We start from the raw sequence: 25,935 nt of genomic DNA on the forward strand, positions 1-25,935 counted from the left end.
GAAATTTTCAAATTTCATCCAAATGGAAATATGTGGGCTGTCAAAACCTACGGGGAATGGAAGTATAAATCGGGATCTACTCAAAAACACAAGCCTTGTGTTCCAGACCCGCTGGGGAGCCGAGATATTGGCCACTTTGCGTTATGGGCCACTCATCCTGGAAAGAAATTTCCAAATTTCTATCAAATGGAAATATGTGGGCTGACCAAACTAACGTGGAATGGAAGTAGAAACCGAGATCTACTCAAGCACATAACTCATGTGTTCCAGACCCGTTTGGGAGCCGAGATATTGGCCAATTTGTGTTATGGGTCACTCATCCTGGAAAGAAATTTCCAAATTTCATCCAAATGGAAATATGTGGGCTGTCAAAACCTACGGGAAATGGAAGTAGAAATCCAGATCTACTCAAGCACATAACTCATGTGTTCCAGACCCGTTTGGGAGCCGAGATATTGGCCAATTTGTGTTATGGGTCACTCATCCTGGAAAGAAATTTCCAAATTTCATCCAAATGGAAATATGTGGGCTGTCAAAACCTACGGGAAATGGAAGTAGAAATCCAGATCTACTCAAGAACACAAACCTTGTGTTCCAGACCCGCTGGGGAGCCGAGATATTGGCCACTTTGCGTTATGGGCCACTCATCCTGGAGAGAAATTTTCAAATTTCATCCAAATGGAAATATGTGGGCTGACAAAAACAAAGGAAAATGGAAGTAGAAATCTAGATCTACTCAAAAACACAAACCTTGTGTTCCAGACCCGTTGGGGAGCCGAGATATTGACCACTTTGTGTTATGGGCCACTCATCCTGGAGAGAAATTTTCAAATTTTTTATTTAAAACGATATATTTTTATCTCCTTTAAGTATTGTTTGTCAATATATTTTTTGTCTTTAGGTATAAATTACATATTGAGTTTATATATTCAATTCATTTATGAAATAAAAGGTTATTAAAAAGACAAAATAATTTACATATACCATAACAAAATTTCAAATTATATTTTTTATATATTCATTTGATCAATTTATAATATTGTTAATGCGTAGTTAATGTAATATATTGAAATTGTTTCAAACTTTGAGTTTTTTAATTGTAATGCATGAGATCATACTAGAAATTTGGGTAAAATTGCTTAAAGCCAAGTACAGTCATATTAAGGTTTCTTAAATCGAAGTACAGTCTTATTAACTTTCTGAAATCGAAGTACTGTGTTATTGAATTATTTTCTCTTACGTTTTTAGAGTTTTTTGCTAAGAGCAACGACTAAACCAACAAGTGATGAAAAAAGAATTTCGAGCGGAATGGAGAATATTGAACATTCCATAGACATTACAAATATATTTGGATACAATTAGAATTCATTCAATTAGTACGTAGCACCTGTCAAGAGGGGCATTTTACATCTGAAATGGCAAACGAATTTTGTATTTAACGCGAAGTTTGACATTAAAATTGTAACCGTTAACAGTTATAAAAGTCTTATATTATATTTTTTGTAAATTCAAGCTCGAGAAATTGACCTCGAGCTTGAATTTACAAAAAATATAACATAAGGGAATAAACAAAAGGTCGGAAAAACAAAAACAACAAACGTAGTTATAAAAGTCAACTAATAAAAAAATAGCAGATTCTAGTAGCCTGTAAATGATAGCCGCCCATAATTAATTATATTATTATTTATTATTGCGCATGAAATACTAAAATTTACGTCGATTTTTTGTTGGAATGAATTTTAATATGTAAATTGCGTCGGAACCAATGGCATCTGAAGAAATCAAATGTTTTAAAGCGAATTCTAATTATATTATATTAATTAAATTAATAAAAAGTATAGACAGTGAAATAAACATTTACGCAGAAAAAAGTCGTTATAATTTTTTAACTGCATACCAGACTAATAATTTAGTTTTCAACAATATTTGTTATCTACGAAATTCTTGCGAACTAAAAATGAACGAACAGACCGACGGATGAAGCTACGAACAAAACGAAACAAACGGACGGGTGTAGGAACAGACACCAACAGACGGATGAGTACAGGAATGAACACGAAGGGATTGATCGACGCAGGATGTGAAGTATTATGTAAAACCGAAAGAGTTCAAAGACTCTTACTATGTTCTATATCGGTTGAAGTGTAGCAGATTTCCAAAAAACTGAACCAAAATTATTAAATAACCAGAAAGGTTTCTATAAGTTTAATTTTTCAACAAAATACACATTGAAATTCATTTTGAATTATATCCGACCCATAATTATATTTAAAACATCCCTCGCAAGATGGCCGCGAACATATAGAACAGACATATAGCGGACGATCTATGTCACATCCACAGTGCAGGCAAACTAGTTGCATGTTGTCGCAACACTCTTCCAATATGTTATTTATTCTTTGCCTGTAGACAGAGGGATTTTCTAATTTTTCGCAGCTTCGATTATTTATAATCCGCTACGCAAATTGGCATATGAATACTCCGCAGTTGAAACTGTCATTCTGCCTATCGTGACTTATGTCCTTATATTGCCAAGATTTCTCATCGCATTTGGTTTTAAATATATCCAACATTTTTGTGCTTCCATGAGCATCTTCTCCTAAAGGGTCCAAGTAAGAAAATGAAAGGTTCTCCACATTTAAAAAAACCAAAGTGAAATGGTAATCGTTTAAAATTGGAATAAATATAAACTTATATTTTTGTAGAATAGTTGTGTCAAAGTTCATGGTTTTATAAAAAAATGCACAACCTTCTTCACACGTTGTGGTATAAAAAGTGCTTTCTTTTTTGGATATCTTTATCAAAATTGCTATATATATATCTACCACATTGTTATATAGACGTTGTTTTGCATCTAAACTTTGAAATTCGTTGGCATCAACAGTGGGGACAAAATATATATTGTAATTTAAGTACTTAAAAATCTCTGAAAATTTTAGTAAAACAAATCTTTTAGATTTAAGTTTTCGTGGGAGCAATTGGTGCTTTCGCACCAAATTCTGGAGATTTACGTTTTTTAACTTTTGCTTATTTTTTTTTGGAGTCCTTTTCCAATTGTCCTCGTCAAGAGGTTTTTGAACTATAGAATTTTTTATCTTTCTATCAGTATGATCTGGTTTCAAATACTCATCTTCTATTTCATTTAACCGGGCATCGATATATATTTTGGAGCGTCTGACATATTCACTTGCTCTAACATTGGAGACTCCTTCTAAAACCACATTTTTTAAAATATTAAAATACCCTTCTACAGGCGCATTAGATATTGTTTTCAATGCCTTACTATTTTTGGGTTCTAAAAAGTGTCCCATTAATTTGGTCCACAAGGGTACATATGCAACATATTTATTTAATAAAAGTAGTGCAAATTTTTCGTAAAAATATATATATATATTTTTTTTTTTGTCAGCCCACATATTTCCATTTGGAAGAAATTTGGAAATTTCTTTCCAGGATGAGTGGCCCATAACGCAAAGTGGCCAATATCTCGGCTCCCCAGCGGGTCTGGAACACAAGGTTTGTGTTTTTGAGTATATCCCGATTTCTACTTACATTTCCCGTTGGTTTTGTCAGCCCACATATTTCCATTTGGATGAAATTTGCAAATTTCTCTCCAGGATGAGTGGCCCATAACACAAAGTGGCCAATATCTCGGCTCCCCAGCGGGTCTGGAACACAAGGTTTGTGTTTTTGAGTAGATCCCGATTTCTACTTCCATTCCCCGTAGGTTTTGACAGCCCACATATTTCCATTTGGATGAAATTTGAAAATTTCTTTCCAGGATGAGTGGCCCATAACACAATGTGGTCAATATCTCGGCTCCCCAGCGGGTCTGGAACACAAGGTTTATGTTTTTGAGTAGATCCCGATTTCTACTTCCATTCCCCGTAAGTTTTGACAGCCCACATATTTCCATTTGGATGAAATTTGAAAATTTCTCTCCAGGATGAGTGGCCCATAACACAAAGTGGTCAATATCTCGGCTCCCCAACGGGTCTGGAACACAAGGTTTGTGTGTTTGAGTAGATCCCGATTTCTACTTCCATTCCACGTAGGTTTTGACAGCCCACATATTTCCATTTGGAAGAAATTTGGAAATTTATTTCCAGGATGAGTGGCCCATAACGCAAAGTGGCCAATATCTCGGCTCCCCAGCGGGTCTGGAACACAAGGTTTGTGTTCTTGAGTAGATCTGGATTTCTACTTCCATTCCCCGTAGGTTTTGACAGCCCACATATTTCCATTTGGATGAAATTTGAAGATTTTCTCTCCAGGATGAGTGACCCATAACACAAAGTGGCCAATATCTCGGCTCCCCAGCGGGTCTGGAACACAAGGTTTGTGTTTTTGAGTAGATCTAGATTTCTACTTCCATTTTCCTTTGTTTTTGTCAGCCCACATATTTCCATTTGGATGAAATTTGAAAATTTCTCTCCAGGATGAGTGGCCCATAACACAATGTGGCCAATATCTCGGCTCCCCAGCGGGTCTGGAACACAAGGTTTGTGTTTTTGAGTAGATCCCGATTTATACTTCCATTCCCCGTAGGTTTTGACAGCCCACATATTTCCATTTGGATGAAATTTGAAAATTTCTCTCCAGGATGAGTGGCCCATAACACAAAGTGGTCAATATCTCGGCTCCCCAGCGGGTCTGGAACACAAGGTTTGTGTTTTTGAGTAGATCTAGATTTTTACTTCCATTTTCCGTTGGTTTTGTCAGCCCACATATTTCCATTTGGATGAAATTTGAAAATTTCTCTCCATGATGAGTGGCCCACAACACAATGTGGTCAATATCTCGGCTCCCCAGCGGGTCTGGAACACAAGGTTTGTGATTTTGAGTTAGATCTAGATTTTTAGTTCCATTTCCCGTTGGTTTGGTCAGCCCACATATTTCCATTTGGTAGAAATTTGGAAATTTCTTTCCAGGATGAGTGGCCCATAACACAAAGTGGCCAATATCTCGGGTCCCCAACGGGTCTGGAACACAAGGTTTGTGTTTTTGAGTAGATCCCGATTTCTACTTCCAGTCCCCGTAGGTTTTGACAGCCCACACTTGTTTGTTTGCTTTCTGAGACACAAGGTATAAAAGGTACTATATCTCCATACCAATGATTGTTATGGAGTATTGGAACACCTTTTTGGATAGAGTTCGACCTATATTATACAATTTGATATATTATCTTAACTAATTTGCGCGTTTTGTGCATTTTGTTACAATTATTTTTTGACCATAAATCCATTATAATGTAACTTTAGTTCCAAATTTGACATATAGGGGGCGCTCATTTTGTGATTTTATAACGAGATCCATTATAATTTATTTTCACACACATATGCTTATATATTCTGATAGCTCTCGACGAGGGCTATATGTGGGACCAGTCTTATTGACCTATCTTTCTCCATTTCAGCATACCATATTTTTAAAATTTAACTTTAATTTCAAAATTTCTCGAATCTGAAATTGATTTGGAATATAATGCTTATAAATTCTGATAGCTCTCGACGAGGGCTATATGTGGTACCAGTTTCATTGACCTATCTTTCTCCATTCCAGCACAGTAGGCCATTTCATATTTTTAAAATTTAACTTTAATTTCACGCTTTCTCCAATCTGAAATTTATTCGGAATATAATGCTTATATATTCTGATAGCTCTCGACGAGGGCTATATGTGGGACCAGTCTTATTGACCTATCTTTCTCCATTTCAGCACAATGGGCCATATCCTATTTTTAAAATTTAACTTTAATTTCAAAATTTCTCGCATCTGAAATTGATTTGGAATATAATGCTTATAAATTCTGATAGCTCTCGACGAGGGCTATATGTGCTACCAGCTTCATTAACCTATCTTTCCCCATTCCAGCACAGTGGGCCATTTTGGATTTTTAAAATTTAACTTTAATTTAAAAAATTTTTCGAATCTCAAATGGATTTGGAATATAATTCTTATAAATTCTGATAGCTCTCGACGAGGGCTATATGTACTACCAGTTTCAGTAACCTATCTTTTCCCATTCCAGCACAGTGGGCCACTATAGATTTTTAAAATTTAACTTTATATTCACAATTTCTCCAATCTCAAATGGATTCGGAATATAATGCTTACATATTCTGATAGATCTAGATAATAACTATTATTGACGTTAATTTCAATCGCCTATCTTTTAACGATTTTGAAAAAATTGAATTTTTCTATTTTAAAATTTAACTTCAAAAATACATGAGGTAATGGTGCTACTATGTTATTTTCACAACATCTGTTGAGAGTCGAATCAAGAGAGCGACTCTCAGAGTAAAGTATGTTATGTTATATTAATAACAGCGAGGTTTAACACATTTTGCTGCGCAGTCACAGAGGTAAATTTCAAAAGGAAAATATGTCGTAATTTATTTCTAATTTTGACAATATTTCGAAATAAATTTAGAATATAGCAATTATATATTCTGATACCTCTCGAGGAAGGCTATATGTGGTACCAGTTTCATTGACCTATCTTTCCCCCATTCCACAGCACAGTGGGCCATTTCAGACTTTTAAAATTTAACTTTAATTTCTAAATTTCTCGAATCTGAAATGGATTCGGAATATAATGCCTATAGATTCTTATAGCACTCGACAAGGGCTATTTGTGGTAGAAGTTTGGTTGACCTATCTTTTTCGTGTCCAGCACAGTGGGCCAGTTTATATTTTTCAAATTTAAATTTAACTTTAATTTCAAAATTTCTTGAATTTGAAATGAATTTGGAATGTAATGATTATACATTCTAATAGCTCTCGACGAGGGCTATATGTGAAACCAGTTTCAGTGGCCTATCATTCTCCATGCCAGCACAGTGGGCCATTTCATATTTATAAAATTTTTCTTTTGGATCAAAATTTCTCGAATCTGAAATGGACTTGAATTATAATGCTTATATATTCTGATAGCTCTCGACGAGGGCTATATGTGGTACCAGTTTCATTGACCTATCTTTTTCCATTCCAGTACAGTGGGCCATTTTAGATTTTTAAAATTTAATTTTAGAGTCAAAATTTCTCGAATCTGAAATGGATTCGGAATATAACTCTTGTAGATTCTAATAGCGCCCAACAAGGCCTATATGTGGTACCGGTTTCATTTACCTATCTATTTGTAATCCAGCACAGTGGGCCACTTTAGATTTTTATCATTTAACTTTACATTCAAAATTGCTCGAATCTGAAATGGATTCGGAATACAACACGTATATATTCTGATAGCTCTCGACGAGGGCTATATGTGGTACCAGTTTCATTAACCTATCTTTTTCCATTCCAGCACAGTGGGCCATTCCAGATTTCTAAAATTTCAAAATTTCTCGCATCTGAAATGAATTTGGAATATAACTCTTGTACTTTCTGATAGCACTCGACGAGAGCTATATGTGGTACCAGTTTTATCAACCTATCTATCTCCAATTTCATACTTTAAACAAATCAATTTATTACCACTTATTTTTGCAACCAGCCATTCTTTAACAGTTCTGAGATATATATCCTAATATTCCTTTAAGTTAGTTATTACTCATTGTGTTTTCTATTATTATTGAGTTGTTTTTTTAATTTTAATGCACATACAACGCCATTTTTTAAGTTTTAATCTAAAATTAAATTCAAATTTCCAATTTTTTTACATAAAAGAGCTCTGTTAACCGTTAACATAGCTCTGTTAACCTGTTAAAATTGCTCTGTTAAAGTTAAATTTTAAAATTTATCTTCACACACATACGAATTCTAATTCATCGGTATACTTGACCGAGTCTCAGATAAAGGGTGAGTTTTTAGCTATTATCTTTTTGCCAACACTGGTTTGGTACATAATTTAACCATCAATCACGTTACAAACAAACAACGCTTGCACATTTTTGATTTTTATTATAAAACTGCTATAAGGAGTGGTCCCTACGGGTACGTAAATAAGCAGAATTGTCGATTTTGTAGTCAGCCAGAAGCGTTGCAAAGGCTACCAATGCATCCAGAGTCACAGGTTGGCAAGGTTTAAGGATTGGTGGCATCATTGGGCCGTCCTCCGTCAATGATGATGCGAATCACAACGTAAATACGAATTTTGAGCTCTACCGGGAGATAATATCCAACTTTTATTTTGGGCAAAATGCAAGAGCCTGACTTGCATTGTGGTTCCAACAAGACGGTGCTACATAGCATGTGTAACAATGGAGTTATTGAGAGGCGAGTTCAATAAACCTGTTATTTCACATTCGGGATGGTCAATCGTCCGCCTAAATCGTGCAATTTAGACTAATTTTTGCGGCGCCATGTTAAAGCTCATGTCTATAGAGACAAGACCGCTTCAGTGCAAGACAACATTGAAGTATTTATTCGTGATATAACGGTCGAAATATTGCAAAACGTATGCCAAAATTGAACCAAGCGGATGGAGCATTTAGGACGCAGTCAACAATTGCATAAAATAATCTTAAAACGTTAAATTATATGGGCCGAACTATCGATTCAAATAAAGATTTCAGAATTTTTCTGATTTTTTTTTTTTTAATTTTTTTTCCAAAGCTCGGGACAGAAATACAAGATGAATGTCCGAAATGTCGCCATTTTCCTCATAGCACAAGGCATCAAACTTGACACCTGAATCCCAATGGACATTAACAAATGTCAAAGCGTCTAGCTTCGCTGAAATAGAAGCTAAATAAGTTAATCGATAGATACACGACACATCCTATTTGCCTTCTATATAGGCAATACCTGTTGAATGCTTATCTCCCCAGAATGCTATTCTAACCAAAAGATACATAAAAATTTTTCTTGCCGGCGGCACACAACAGGTTAATTCTGAATTATTGATCATCCCTCGTCTGTCTATATGAATCACATCACAATGGTGGAGAATTGAATGTTGTTATTATTTACCAGAAGTTGTTGCTATTTTTCTTCATCCTCTCTTCGCGGGCCGCTTGCCTACCCCACTTGAATTTAGATTGTGGAGTGTGGGTCCTCTTGTTGTTGCAACTATTGTGTCTGGTGCAAAGACTATTAATAAAGAAGACGTGAGATAAGCTTGCTCTTCCTCTTTTTCTTGAAAAAACAGAGATTAATATCATACATGTTCCATGAGACGTTGCAACTTTTTTTCGGTTTCTCTTTTCATTTTGCATTCGTAACAAAACTTAATTCGCTTATTTTAGCAATTTTTTTAACTCTTAAACGAACAAAAACACTTTGTGAAACATTTAATTAATAATTTAGTGCAACCGACACAGAAATTTGCGTGAAATGTTGGAGAAAATAGCTAAATAAAAATTGTCTGCATCAAACCAGTAAGTTCGGAGCGCTTTTCCAACAAGTATGATATTAATCTCTGTTTTCTAGTACTAACACTATCAAAGCCCATTTCACGTCTTCTTTATTAATAGTCTTTGGTCTGGTGCTGTGAAAAAGCACTTTTATCTTCCACCGACAAAAAAAAACAACATTGTTTTTTTCTTTGTTCCCTCCCATGCACTCTCGTTCTAAACAAATTAAATTTGCCAAAAAAAATCAAATAGACTAGAATAGAGGGAGTGTGTGTGAAGAGACGCAAGCCCAGAGCATTTTTTGTCCTTTGTGGACAAAGAAATCTGAATGCTTCTGGTTGTTATCATCGTGTTACCCCAGTGTGTTTGATTTTCGCAATACTTTTTGAAGATTACGTTGTTTTATTGGGATTTTCTTCTGTCTGCCACAACCAAAGACTATTAATAAAGAAGACGTGAAATGGGCTTTGATAGTGTTAGTACTAGAAAACAGAGATTAATATCATACTTGTTGGAAAAGCGCTCCGAACTTACTGGTTTGATGCAGACAATTTTTATTTAGCTATTTTCTCCAACATTTCACGCAAATTTCTGTGTCGGTTGCACTAAATTATTAATTAAATGTTTCACAAAGTGTTTTTGTTCGTTTAAGAGTTAAAAAAATTGCTAAAATAAGCGAATTAAGTTTTGTTACGAATGCAAAATGAAAAGAGAAACCGAAAAAAAGTTGCAACGTCTCATGGAACATGTATGATATTAATCTCTGTTTTTTCAAGAAAAAGAGGAAGAGCAAGCTTATCTCACGTCTTCTTTATTAATAGTCTTTGGCCACAACCAACAATCATTATTCCCTTAGCCAAAAGTGTTGTCAAGAGATAGATGATGCTTTTAAAAATAACAAATGACAGACTCAGTGGCATATTTAACAAATTAATAAGCTATGGAAAACCGGTCAAAATTAATGACTGTTTTTATTTTTTGTTGAACTGTATTTGCAATATCACAAAAAATTGTTGTAATTGATAAAAATTTAACTTTATTCCATTTTCAATGTTCTGATTAGAATTTTATAGAATGTTTTTGCACACTCTCGCACACACACAACACAGACTTTTTAATGACACATGGCACCAAAGACTATTAATAAAGAAGACGTGAGATAAGCTTGCTCTTCCTCTTTTTCTTGAAAAAACAGAGATTAATATCATACATGTTCCATGAGACGTTGCAACTTTTTTTCGGTTTCTCTTTTCATTTTGCATTCGTAACAAAACTTAATTCGCTTATTTTAGCAATTTTTTTAACTCTTAAACGAACAAAAACACTTTGTGAAACATTTAATTAATAATTTAGTGCAACCGACACAGAAATTTGCGTGAAATGTTGGAGAAAATAGCTAAATAAAAATTGTCTGCATCAAACCAGTAAGTTCGGAGCGCTTTTCCAACAAGTATGATATTAATCTCTGTTTTCTAGTACTAACACTATCAAAGCCCATTTCACGTCTTCTTTATTAATAGTCTTTGCATGGCACAGCGAATGCGAATGCCAGAGAGAAATACGAGAGCAAACTGAAGTATTGCAAAAAGTACGTCAAATGTCAGGGTTGCCATTATATACAAAGTTTACATTGAACATCTCAACTTTTAAGTATGCTACGTTCACAATTTGAGGTGGGTATTAATTTCAAGTTTAAGGTTGATATTAATGTCGAGTTTAGCCGCTAAAACCGAAATTAAATCAGTGAAAACAGTATAAAATTGTACCTCTTTGAAGCAAATTTTATTAAAACTTGATAGGGAATATCCCAAAGTTTATAATTCTTAATGGATTATCAGAGAAAAGTATTCGTGAAAAATCTCTAAAATCGAACTTAATGCTCAGCTTAAACTTTTTAAAATATAAGGTGAGTACTAAGTTCGATTTTAGTCGCCAAAGGGAAAACTAAATAAGTAAAAAAAGGCATAAAATTATACATATTTGTTACAAATTTTATTATAACTTGATGGGGAATAGCCCAAAGCGAATTTTCACAAAGTTTGTATTCCTTAAAATGGAGTATTAAACAAAAGTAATCGTGAAAAATACCCACCTTTAAGATGAGTACTAAGTTCGAGTTTAGCCGCTAAAACCAAAAATAAATCAGTAAAAAAAAGTATAAAATTATATGTCTTTTATGCAAATTTTGGTATAAACTTGATGGGAAATAACACAAAGCAACTTTTTATTAGGATTTTATTCTTTAAAATGGATTAATTATGAAAATTAGTCAGAAAAAATGGAACGTAGCATGGCCCTAAAGTCCGAATTCTACGTTCGGCTTTCGAGTTGAAACTCATTTTATTTTCGCGGTTACTTCTTCGTAAATAATCAAACGAAATTTAGATGAAAGAGAAAATATGTATCAATTGATTTTTTTTTTTGGAGCAACTGCAGTTTATGGGCCTGTGGCAGCACACCTTACAAAAAATAAACTTTAGATATATGAAATATATCACGTTTGCTTTTCACATTTTAATAATTTAAATATAGAAAAAATAAAATAGTTTTTCAGTTGAATTTCCGAATCTTCAAATATTGAATTTTCATTTTTTCCTCGACAAATTTGGTGACCCCGACGTAGCAATGCCGAACGAATCAGGAGATGGAGCTTCCGCGGCTCAACAACCATCCCATGCCATTAAAATACCAAGATTCTGGAGAGAACATCCATTACTTTGGTTTGCCCAGGTTGAAGCTCAATTTGCCCTATATCGAATTGGAGATGAACGGACAAAATACCACATACTCGTCGCAGAGTTGGACACCGAACTGCTAACCCACGTAAGCGATATCGTTTTGAATCCGCCTAATGACGTATATTCCCAGATAAAAAATCGGCTGATCGAACATTTTTCTGTGTCTGAGGAAAACCGCATTAAACGACTTCTTAACAATATGGAGATTGGTCAGAAACCAAGTCTATTGTTGCGCGAGATGAGGAGTCTATCTAATGGTGGTGTCACTGAAGATTTCTTACGAACCATGTGGATGCAGAGATTACCTTCTCATTCACAAGCTATTTTATCAACTTCTACCGAATCATTAGACAATCTTGCAAAGATGGCTGATAAAATAGCCGATATATCCACTTCCGGAAGCGTATCAGAAATCACGCAAGGAAAGACATTTGATTTTACATCAATGTGCAAACAAATAGAGATGCTCACATTATCCGTCGAAGAAATACAGAAAAGACTTTCTAGGAATTCTTCAAGGGGACGATCCAGAAGCAAGAAAAGAGATATGTCTCAGCACGAAGTGTGCTATTATCATCGACGTTTTGGTAAACACGCCAAGAAATGCCGAAAACCCTGCTCATTCAACCTTTCACAGTCGGAAAACAAGTAAACCGGTCACTTGAGGCGACCAGTGACCGGATTTCACCAACTAGTCGCCTGTTTATATACGATAAGACAACAAAAATGCATTTTTTAATCGACACAGGGGCAGATATTTCTGTTATTCCCGGTAATGGAAACTGTCAACCACAAAAATATTCACTCTTCGCCGCAAATGGAACACCTATCAAGACTTATGGAAACGTCGTTATATCCCCAAGTCTAGGACTCCGCCGCACCTTTCAGTGGAATTTCATTCGTGCAGACGTATCGCACCCTATTATCGGTGCAGATTTTTTAAAACACTACGGTCTATTAGTTGATGTGAGAAAGAACGTTTTGATCGACCCCGAAACTAAACTGCATACCAAAGGCGAAGTGAAAGAAATTTCGAACTACTTCGAAATAAAAACTGTGTTAAATAACTCCAAATGTCACGAATTGCTGGCTAGATTCCCCGACATCACAAGCACATCCAGTCGTAATAAAATTGTGAAACATAATGTTCAACACGCCATAATAACAACAGGCTCTCCGGTATCAACAAAACCTCGCCGTCTTCCGCCAGATAAGTTAGCCATAGCAAAGCGAGAATTCCAGTTCATGATTGATCAAGGTCTATGTAAACCATCAAAAAGCTGTTGGGCAAGTCCTTTACATATGGTTCCTAAAAAAAATGGTGAGTGGAGACCATGCGGAGATTATCGACTTCTTAACGCGCAAACAGTTAAGGATAAATACCCACTACCTCATATTCATGATTTCTCTCATGGCCTTAAAGGGAAGTCAATATTCTCAACAATCGATTTGGTAAGAGCCTACAACCAAATACCTGTCTCGCCTGAAGACGTTCCGAAGACCGCGATTACGACTCCATTTGGACTCTTTGAGTTCAACTTCATGACATTCGGATTATGTAACGCCGGACAAACCTTTCAACGCTTCATGCATGAAGTGTTAAACGGTCTGGAATTTTGTTTCCCATATTTAGACGACATATTGGTTGCCTCCGAAACCGAGCAAGAACATCTAATACACCTAGAAAAGTTGTTCACGAGACTACAAGAATATGGTGTAATTGTCAACGTCGCTAAATGCAATTTCGGCAAAAGTTCCGTAACATTCCTAGGACACCTCGTGGAGGAGGCGGGTATCAGACCACTCCCCGAAAAAGTTTCCGTCATTGTGAACTACCCTCTACCAACCACAGTTAAGGAGCTTCGACGCTTCGTAGCAATGACAAACTTCTATAGAAGATTTATTCCAGGAGCAGCAGCCACCCAACTACCACTCACTAGCTTCCAAAAAGGAAACAAGAAAAACGACAAAACCAAGATTGTCTGGACCGATGAGGCGAAAGCTGCCTTCGAGAAATGCAAGTCCGATATTACAAATGCGACTGTTTTGTCACATCCTAGTGAAAACTTGCCAATATGTGTGATGGTAGATGCATCTGATATCGCGATAGGAGGTGTTTTACAACAAAGAACAACAGAAGGTTGGAAACCTCTTAGTTTTTATTCAAAAAAACTTTCCAACACACAAAGAAAGTATAGCACGTATGATCGCGAACTTCTTGCAGCTTATTCAGTTGTAAAATACTACCGTCATATGCTCGAAGGTCGTCAGTTTATTATATTTACGGACCACAAGCCCTTAACATTTGCATTCAGACAAAATTTAGACAAAGCAACTCCACGCCAATTTCGCCATTTGGATTATCTTGCTCAATTTTCTACAGATATCAGACACATTAGTGGCTCCGAAAACATTGTAGCTGATGCCTTGTCACGAATATCAACAATTTCGACGCCAACCTCGATTGACTACAATCAAATTGCCGATTCGCAAAAATCCGACACGGAATTAAAAGGTTTACTTGAAAATACCAATTCTCATTCCTTAAAATTAAAGATTGTTCAAATTTCCCCCGATAACCCTCCACTTCATTGTGACATTTCTACAGAAATTGCACGACCTTACATACCAATTAATCTAAGGAAACTTGTTTTTGAAAAATATCACAACTTGTCTCACAGTGGAGCCAGCGCTACTACGAAGCTCATTCAAAAAAGATTTGTGTGGCCAAATCTAAAGAGAGATATAAAGGTATGGACCCAACATTGTATCATGTGTCAGAAATCTAAAGTCCATCGGCATACTCAAAGCAAAATCGGCATATATCCCGCAACGACCGAACGTTTCAATCACGTTCATATTGACATCGTTGGCCCACTGCCGTTTTGCAAAGGTTACAACTATTTGCTAACTTGTATCGACCGTTTTACACGTTGGCCCGAAGCCATCCCAATTCAAAACATTACAGCGTCAACTGTAGCCGAAGCCTTTTTTAGTGGGTGGATATCAAGATTTGGAGTTCCATCAAAAATATCCACAGATCAAGGTCGTCAATTCGAGTCACAACTCTTCATGGAATTAGTTAACATTCTTGGAGCAACTCGAATAAGAACTTCACCATATCACCCATGTTCAAATGGAATGGTGGAACGATGGCATAGGTCGCTCAAAACAGCTTTGATGTGCCACAACACCAAAAATTGGTTAGACTTTCTGCCTACGGTACTTCTCGGCTTACGATCAAGCATTCGCGAGGATATCAACTCATCCCCATTCGAGCTCACATGCGGAACAGCTATAAAATTACCTGGAGATATGTTAACAGAAACTCAAAATCAGGCACCTACAGATGATTTTGTCATAGCTCTGAAGAAAAAAATGAACGATCTCAAACCTGTAGCTCCAGTTCATAAACAAAATCGAACTGTCTTCATTGCAAGTCATCTCGAAAACTGCACACACGTATTCGTGCGAAACGAGGGAGTAAAGAAATCATTGGAAACCCCATACAGTGGACCATTTCGAGTTATTCGTCGTTCCGATAAATTATTTACCTTAGACATCAATAGTAAAGAGAAAGTCATTTCAATCGATCGCATAAAACCAGCATTTATATTTAACACTGATATTTCTGAAGACCCAGCAATGTTCCCCGTGCCGAATGTACAACCCACACCACCAGAGCCAACCTTGAGGAGAAGTACACGTAACCGAAGGCCACCTGTTCGATTCAAATAGTGGTTTTCTAAAAAAAAACCTCTGGGGGGAGTATCTGTGGCAGCACACCTTACAAAAAATAAACTTTAGATATATGAAATATATCACGTTTGCTTTTCACATTTTAATAATTTAAATATAGAAAAAATAAAATAGTTTTTCAGTTGAATTTCCGAATCTTCAAATATTGAATTTTCATTTTTTCCTCGACAGGCCCCTCACCGAATTACTTAAAATTAATAAATGTTGTGTCATTCGGTGATCTGATTCCAACAAAGTGACCCATACCCGGGGGAAGTACCCGGGTCTTGAGATATAGCACTCCAAAGGGTCAATAAAAACTTGATATATCTCTTTTGTTTTTTGTCCATTCTAGACAAACTTGGGTTCATAAGAAAGCTTATTCAATGCACTTTTATACGCAAAGAAATATTTTTTTAATATTTAGTTTTGGATATATAAATAAAAAAGAAAATGTTTACCCTATTTTTTTGTTATTTTCATTATATCTCAAAAAGTCTTCGATTATACCCTAATATTTTTTATACATAGCTTGAAAGCCTAGTTTCTGGCCTTCTGATTGATGTACTACATGTCTTTATAGGTTCATTTTGGAGCTTTTATTCTGAGTAGAAAAAAAATTGTTTTATTACTGAAATAATTTTTGTATGTTGTAAGTATTAACCCAAGGGGGAAAAGTGGCCGGCCGGACAGAGTCCAAAGTGGGCTAACGTGGACCCAAGGGGGGAGAGTAGCCGGCCTTCGGCCGGGGTTTAAGACTTTCTCCTATGGACAGAGTCCAATGTGGGCTAACGCAGACCCAAGGGGGGAAATGTAACCGGCCGGACAGAGTCCAAAGTGGGCTAACGTGGATCCAAGGGGGGAAATTAGCCGGCCTTCGGCCGGGGTTTCTGACTTTCTCCTATGGACAGAGTCCAAAGTGGGCTAACGCAGACCCAAGGGGGGAAAGTAGTCGGCCTTCGGCCGGGGTTTAAGACTTTCTCCTATGGACAGAGTCCAAAGTGGGCTAAAGCAGGCCCAAGGGGGAAATGTAGCCGGCCCCAAGGGGGGAGTGTAGCCGGCCTTCGGCCGGGGTTTAAGACTTTCTCCTATGGACAGAGTCCAAAGTGGGCTAACGCAGACCCAAGGGGGGAAAGTAGCCGGCCTTCGGCCGGGGTTTAAGACTTTCTCCTATGGACAGAGTCCAAAGTGGGCTAACGCAAACACAAGTGGAGAACATATTTCAGTAATAATACATTTTTTTTCTGCTCAGAATAAAAACTCCATAACTTTGCAAAAAGTGGACGAAAAGCCAGAATATAGGCTTTCAATCTATGAAGACTTTTTGAGATATAACGAAAATAACAAAAAAAAGGGTAAACATTTTCTTTTTTATTTATATCTCCCAAACTAAATTAAATATAAAAAAAATATTTTCTGCGTATAAAAGTGCATTGAATAAGCTTTCATATGATACCAAGTTTGTCTAGATTGGAAAACAAAAGAGATATATCAAGTTTATATTGACCCTTTGGAGGGCTATATCTCAAGACCCGGGTACTTCCCCCGGGTATGGGTCACTTTGTTGGAATCAGCTCACCGAATGGCACAACATATATTAATTTTAAGCAATTCGGTGAGGGGCCCATAAACTGAAAATTGAGCCGAAAAAACACTTAAGGTGAGTATTAAGTTCGAGTTTAGCCGCTAAAATCGCTAAAGTGAAAACTAAATCAGTATGAAAAATGCATGAAATTATATATATTTGTTGCAAATTTTATTATAACTTGATGGGGAAAAGCCCAAAGCAAATTTTCACAAAGTTTGTATTCCTTAAAATGGATTGTTAAAGAAAAGTAATCGTGAAAAAATTACGTTTTTAGCGGCTAAACTCGAACTTAATACCCACCTTTAGTGAAAAAACTCGAACTTAATACCCACCTTAAACTCGAAATTAATACTCAACTTTAAGGTACATTTACTAAAGATACGTGACCACAATATTTATATTTGTAAATTCTATATTGTCATAATTTCAAAATAGGTAAACTTTTTAACCATGTTAACGGAAATTTTTAAATAAATAAAAAATACGAATCAATATCTTGCAAATTAATCTTTAGCCAATATTTTTGTTTCTTCCAAAACCAAAATTAGCTTTTTTAAACAATATTTGGCAACCCTATGGTTGAGAGAGATTTTTAATGCAAACTTCAACTTGCCAAAGCAGTTGTTGTTGCCGATGTCATCAACATTTCGCGTTTCTTCTTTTGCAGCTGACTACCTTTATGTCGTTTTTTTGTTTGCATTAAAAGTATGTGTCATTTCGTTATTTTATGCAATATTAAATACCCAGAAGTACATGAAGAAATCGAAAAGAACAATTAAAAACGCATCATTACAATAGCTCTCACATAAGTGGACAAAGGGCAAAAAACCAAAATCTAAAACACGACATTGTCGTATGGTCGCCATGAAACGAAAAAACAAACCACAGCTCTCACACATACACACACGCACAAATTCACCACATTGAACAAAACACAAAAAGCATTGGATTTGCAGACCGATTTTGGATTTGATGTTAAAATAAAAGTAGGTAGGCCGCGATTTTATTAACAAAAATCGTGAAATATATCTTTAATTTTCTTATATATATTGTGTAAAATATTCGTTTTTTTACTTTTGTTGCACTACCTTTTAGTTCAATTTTCGCGTTTTGTCTCAGATTCACGTTTATTTTCTTACTTTCTTTTCACTTAACTCAACGAGTCATACACACACTCACGTTTTTATTCAAGTGTTGTGGCTTTATTTCTCTCGTTTTCTTTTTTGTTTTAATAATTTAGGCTTTTTAATTCGGTTTTGTACTTTAATCTCCTTTAATTATTGCCAATGTACGAAATGAACACTGTTATTATTTCACTTGGGTTTGTGTTTGGATTTATTAATTCTTCTTTTTCAATTTCGCGACGATAGCCGAATGCACGCTGCTTTACCGTTCAATATTCTTCGTTCCACAAAATTTGTTTTCTCGATTTCGACTGAATCTATCGATGGCGTTTATTCACCAATCAGGTCTCTCTTTAGATAAAAGCTTTATAAAGCTCTTTTACGGTATACATGTTGATAGAGCGATGTTTGATGAAAGCTTTGACTTTACGGCGAAGAGAAGTAAAAGAATAAAGAGCGAATAAATGAAGACAATGTTGCCAAGCGTACAGTATATGAAAGGATGGCAAATTTCATAAATTATTGGCAACAGAGTAAAAAATATTGGAGAAAGATAAAGGCTCTTCTGCCGGGGAAAAGAAATGTCAACCGTATAGATGTCGGTGTTTAGACTGCATCGGCAATTACAATATGAAAATTGTCTGCCAAAAACTTAATTGAATTAAAACATGCACGTTTTCTAAAGAGAGGTGGTTCAAAGAAAAATTTAATTTTTGATGATAGGATGTTTATTCTATAATAAAAAGAAATGCGTGCTATTAATAGTGAATAGTAACATGAGCCAAAGGGCCACCTTGAGAATGTTTACGAGACTTTTTCCTTTTCATGATAATTTTGCATAATCAAATCTTCAAGTGGCTGTTCTCTATAGTCTCAGGCCCACGGTTGCCATAGCAGAGAGAATAAAAACACAAGAGAACCAAACTGTAAAGCGAAACTGCGTCAGTAGGTAGCAGTCATGAGGAAAATGTCTCTAATATCATGAAGTTTTTGTCGGCACTTCTCTCAAATACCATACAGTTTGCGTCGGTGTCACCCAGTTCAGTTCTCTGCCGACTTTACGAAACGTAAAGAAAATATGATTTAAAACCTACTTTGTAGTAACAAATGTTCTTTTTTATAAATGTTTTCATTCCATTAAATTTCTTGGCAGACAAATTGAAATTATAACTGTCGATGCCTTTATAAACAATTTATCAAAACAGAGCTTCGACCGCAACGTCGGTAATACCAAAGCTGCAGGCATTGTGCGACATCTATACGGTTGACATTTGTTGTTTTTGTAGAAGAGAAATTTTAGTCCTCTTGTGATTTTATTCTCTTTGGCCATAGATGGTAGAATTCTACCAAAAGTGGTAGATTTTTTATTGTTTGGTAGATTGGTAGAATTCTTGATGCTTTTGTAGATTTTTGCAGAACATTCCTCTCGAACAAAGAGGATCTTCACAAATTTTCTATGGAAATAAAAATGTTGATAAAATTTTCTATAGAAATAAAATTTTGACAAAATTTTTTATAGAAAGAAAATTTGAAAAATTATTAGATTATTTATGGCTTGAGTGGCAACCGTGCTCAGACCTTGCTATAATTCATGCTTTACCCAGTGTCGATGGGTTTTTAAATTTATTTTCAGTACAAAGAACGTTTCATCCAACCGAATTGGATGAAATTTGCTTTTCCAAGAAGTTCCTGAGGTCAAATATAAGGGTCTGTTTATAAGGGGGCTGTATGGACCGATATGGACAAATTTTTGGATGGTTGCACACAAAAAAAGTCAGATTCAATCACGAAATTAATTGATCCAATTAATTTTTTAATTGAAATGCTTTCAATCACAGAAATGACAGTATCAATTAAAAATTTAATTGACAGCCAATTAAACAAATCATTGATACTATTAATTTGTGTGATTGATTTTTGTTTCAATTAAAAAATTTGTTGAATCAATTACATTTTTAATAGAATATTTTTTTTAAAACTCAATTAAGATTTTAATTGGAAACATTTTCGTGAAAATATTTTCTGTGTGCTACAGGGCATATACTAACATCACGTACCGAGTTACTATCGGATCGGATGGAATTTACTCATCCAAAAGGTTTCGGAGGACAAATCTGGGGATCAGTACCAAATTTCAACCGGCTCCAATGAAATTTGCTCCTCCATGCCAAATCTGGGGATCGGTTTATACGGGGGCTATATCTAAAAGTGGTTCAGAGTATCGGTTCAAATTTTGATATAGCCCCCATACTAACCGACCTCCCGATTTGGAGTCTTGAACGTCTTTATACCCTTCACCACTACAGTGGTACAGGGTATAATAAGTTTGTTCATTTGTATGTAACGCCAAGAAATAATTGTCATAGACCCATCTTTTAGTATACCGATCGGCTTAGAATTAAATTCTGAGTCGATTTAGCGATGTCCGTCTGTCTGTCTGTCTGTATATATAATTTTGTGCACAAAGTACAGGTCGCAGTTTAAGTCCGATCGTCCTTAAATTTGACATAACGTCTTTCTTCGGGTCGAAGACAATCGCTATTGATTTTGGAAAAAATCGGTCCAGATTTAGATATAGCTGCCATATATAGTTATCACCGTTTTGATCATAATTCACGTATTTATGAACCGACGTTCTTCAAATTTTGTACATCTGAATATTTTGCTAGTCCCGTAAAAACTGCCAAATATCAGCTAAATCGGTTCCGATTTAGATATAGCTCCCATATATATTTTTCGTCCGATTTGGATTTATATGGCCTCAAAAGCCAGAGTTTTTTCTATTACTCTAATACACATCTGTCTACCGATAAACCATAAATACATTTTTGCGACGTTGCCTCAAAATTGGTTCATATTTAAATGTTTCCTATATTTATTTTTTACTAACATTGTGTTCCACCTCAGCGCATTAGCCGACTTAAATGTAAAATCTATAAGTATTGCAGAACTCTGTACAGATCTGCTCAGATATACAGAATATATGTGTATGGATTCATATAGCATCCAACACATTGGACGGATTTGATATGGTATCGAAAATGTGGACTTACAAAGTGGTGAAGGGTACACGGATAAAAAAGACTGTTTTTCATATGTTTGGCTATTAACATTATATGTTTGGAACACAAATTTTTAAACACAATATTTTTGAGTGCAAGCATATAATGTTCATAAACTAGCATAACATGTTTGGGACATATATGTTAATATGTTAGAACATATTATGTTTGGGACATAAAATGTTTGTAAATATAATATGCTTGGATGCAAACATATATTAATTTAGAAATAGCCTATAAACATATATGTGTTTAGTAGCTTGGAGCGCTATTTAACAGGGAGCGATATTGAATTAAGTTGGTGGTTGTTGCTTGTTCTTTGATCTTTACAAACTGTGTGGTCCGCTGTTCGAATCCCCGTCCGGCAAAAGGTAAATTTAAAATAAAAAAAATCATAAAATTGAATAATTTCTTCTACAATGTTTGTATTACAGAAAAAGGTGCTAAGAACTAAAAAATCTCGTGGAAGTGAGAAAGATGTGGGGGAATATACAATTGGGCAGAAACAAAATTTTGAGCATTCAGGTCGAAAACCTATGTTGTTAGCACCTATATTACCTGTTTATTTTCATAATTCATTATGATTGTAAATATATAAATAAATAAATAAAATTTTGAGCACAATATTGTTTGGGAGATTTTTTTAAGCATATAATATTTTTGGGTGCAAAATGCTTCCAAACATATTATATGTTCACATAATAACATATTGTTTTTTGGAAGACAACATTATTGAATTTGGATGCAAAAATACAAAATGTTTGGAACTTAGACTACCCAAACATATATTGTTTAGACCAATATGCTTTCAAACATATTATATATTGGAAGAGATCAAACATATAAATGTCTGGGCAATACCCAAAAATGTATATGCTTGAAGCAAAATATGTTTGGGAGTATATGTTACAGAGGCGATTTTTTGTGAGGGTGTATAATATAGTCGGCCCCGCCCGACTTTAGACTTTCCTTACTTGTTAGAATTGAGTTGATATCTGAGAAACGTTCACATTTAGGGTAGAATAACTCTATATAGAATAATTGTCATGAAAAAGTACCAAATGGCTCGAGGTCGTGCCACGGTACTTTTGGCAGTCGAAATGTATCAAAAAAAAGCACAAAGTGTTAACTTTATCAACCCTGCTGTGAACATTCCGTTTTGCTTTTCATCTTTTCGTGGACGTTTTCGTTTCATTTAGTTACGATTTTGGAACGTAATTTTTTCTATTTGCGTATATACACACAAAAAAAAATTCTGATTCAATCACCAAATTAATTGATCCAATTAATTTTTTAATTGAAATGTCTTCAATCACGAAAATGATAGTATCAATCACAGTTTTAATTGGGCATAGAAAAAAATCTTGATTAAAAAATTAATTGATTTTTTCAGCAAATTTCAATTAATTTTTTAATTGATTCAATTAAAAATTTAATTGGTGTTGATTGCAAAACTCAATTAATTTATTAATTAAAAAAGGTAACTATTTTTAATTACTTTCTGAATTGGCTTAGAGTTTTTACTTGGATTAACAAATGATTGTTTGAAATACATTTTTAATTAAAAATTAAAAAAGAAATCAGCGCTTTTTTTAAACTGAATTAGTCTTCCGAATTTGATTAAAAAGTTAATTGTATCAATTAATTTTTTAATTAAAAATTTTAAAATTTTCAATCATTGACTTAATTAACTTAATGTTTCTATCATGATTAAAAAGTTAATTGTATCAATTAATTTATTAATTGAAAAAAATTTTCAACTTCAATTAACTTTTTAATTGGAAATATTTTGGTGATATTTTTTTCTGTGTATGTTTGAAACAGAATATGTGTGGAAACAGACTTTGAAATACAGTATTTATCGTCCGTGTCTGGTACTCGTGCAGTAGTTCCGAGAAAAGTTCACCGTCTGTGGTATCACAATAACCTAACTAAGTACAGACCTCTGAGAATCACATCACAAGAAATATAAGCCTGCACCTTATTCGGAACATGATCGACGGGTAAAATCCATTACTTCGAAAATCCCGTTGAACAGCGTCGTCACGCTTGTTATTCTCAGCCTCATTACAATCTCTAAGATGCATATTTGCAAATAAAATAAAGACTCGAAGATGAAGGAAATTAGAATGTATTTATAACCTTTATGGATACGATGCGAGACTATCGAAGGTGGTCGTCTTAGGTAATTTATGCATATAGGTTGCAAAAGTTAAAATCGTATTTTCAGTTCTTAAGGTTCATGTATACACAATATTAGTAAGGTGTATTTATTCTTAATACTATTATACTAGAATTAGCTACTTACTTTACTACACATACACATTCTTTGAGTCCTTTTCAATGAGAATTGGCTCCATTTAGAAGATTTACTAAATTTAGATTTTTAGAAACCTATTCAATTGCATTATTATTACTCCTTTAGAAATTACAAATCTCTTGCGCTGCATTGTAAAATCGAAATTAGAAATCTGATTACTTACCTGTGAAATATATCGCAAACCTCCACCTAGGAGCATGCGATTGTTGACATCACCCATGTTACCTAAATTTTCGAGTACATTGCAATTCATCAGATTGTTACCTGGCCTTTCTCCTACGGCCATCTTATTTCCATTGAGAGACGGTTGAGTTGCTTTATCCATTGATTTATTTTCGGCTATAATTGTCATCCCAGAGCCTTCGTATCCTTCTTCAACATCTTTTATGGGCGACAAGGATTCTAGGCGTGGTAAATCTTCTAATTCCAACATTGTTAACGTTCATTAACGAGATGAGCTCTAAAATAGGAGAGTTTCACAGAATTAAGTTATGACCTTTAAGATAATTATGCCACATAAAAGTCTACTACGATTATATTGGACTAAAAATTTCGGTCCTTGGGAGTTCGTTATAATTTCGACATTTTCTATAAAAATAAAATTTTTACAAAATTTTCTATAGAAATAAAATTTTGACACAATTCTCAATAGAAATAAAATTTTGACAAGATTTTCTATAGAAATTAAATTTTGACACAATTTTCAATAGAAATAAAATTTTGACAACATTTTCTATGGGAATAAAATTTTGACAACATTTTCTATAAAAATAAAATTTTGACAATATTTTCTATAAAAATAAAATTTTGACAAAATTTTCTATAGAAATAAAATTTTGACAAAATTTTCTATGGACATTAAATTTTGACAAAATTTTCTATAGAAATAACATTTTAACAAAAATTTCTACAGAAATAAAATTTTGACAAAATTTTCTATAGAAATAGAAATTTTGACAAAATTATAGAAATAAAATTTAAAAAAAAAAATCTATAGAAATGAACTTTGGACAAAATTTTCTATAGGAATAGATATTTTGACAAAATTTTCTATAGATATAAAATTTTAACAAAATTTTCTATAGGAATGCAATTTTGACAAAATTTTCTATAAAAATAAAATTTTGACAAAATTTTCTATAGAAAAAAAATTTTTGACAAAATTTTCTATAGAAATAAAATTTTGACATCGTTTTCTATAGAAATAAAATTTTGAATTTTCTATAGAAAAAAAAAATTTTAACAAAATTTTCTATGAACATAAAATTTTGACAAAATTTTCTATAGAAGTAACATTTTAACAAAATTTTCTATGGACATAAAATTTTGACAAAATTTTCTACAGAAATAAAATTTTGACAAAATTTTCTGTCGAAATAACATTTTGACAAAGTTTTCTATAGAAATAAAATTTTGACAACATTTTCTATAGAAATAAAATTTCGACAAAATTTTCTATGGACATAAAATTTTGACAAAATTTTCTATCGAAATTACATTTTGACAACATTTTTTATAGAAATAAAATTTTGACAAAATTTTCTATAGAAATAGAAAATTTGACAAAATTATCTATAGAAATAAAATTTTACAAAATTTCTATAGAAATGAACTTTGGACAAAATTTTCTATGGAAATAGAAATTTTGACAAAATTTTCTATAGATATAAAATTTTAACAAAATTTTCTATAGAAATACAATTTTGACAAAATTTTCTATAAAAATAAAATTTTGACAAAATTTTCTATAGAAGTAAAATTTTGACATAATTTTCTATGGAAATAAAATGTTTAAAAATTTTTTCATAGTAATAAAATGTTGACAAAATTTTATACAGAAACAACATTTTGACAAAATTTTCTACAGAAATACAATTTTGACAAAATTTTCTACAGAAATAAAATTTTGGCAAAATTTTCTATCGAAATTACATTTTGAAAAAAATTTTCTATAGAAATAAAATGTTGACAAAATTTTCTGTAGAAATTAAATTTTGACAAATTTTTCTGTAGAAATAAAATTTTGACAACATTTTCTATAGAAATAAAATTTTTGAAAAAATTTT

The 25,935-nt window shown here is 33.9% G+C and overlaps 1 protein-coding gene across 7 annotated transcripts in view; it reads right to left on the reverse strand.

Moving 5' to 3' along the window:
* cnc (NFE2 like bZIP transcription factor cap-n-collar) overlaps nt 1-25,935 on the reverse strand; it is a 297,514-nt gene that overhangs the window by 265,129 nt on the left and 6,450 nt on the right. For 3 of the 7 annotated variants that reach the window (XM_075291705.1, XM_075291707.1, XM_075291703.1), the window contains exon 1: nt 18,452-18,795. Coding sequence is in view for 2 of the 7 variants with exons in the window: in XM_075291710.1 (XP_075147825.1) it covers nt 24,033-24,302 (270 nt within the window). In the remaining 5 variants the exon portion in view is untranslated. Of the gene's footprint in view, nt 1-18,451; nt 18,796-24,032; nt 24,330-25,935 lie in introns of those variants that run through there. The other 4 variants (XM_075291710.1, XM_075291709.1, XM_075291706.1 and 1 more) reach the window with 2 other exon arrangements.

The sequence above is a fragment of the Haematobia irritans genome, chromosome 1 (assembly GCF_050003625.1).
Source record: "Haematobia irritans isolate KBUSLIRL chromosome 1, ASM5000362v1, whole genome shotgun sequence".
Lineage (NCBI taxonomy): Eukaryota > Metazoa > Arthropoda > Insecta > Diptera > Muscidae > Haematobia > Haematobia irritans.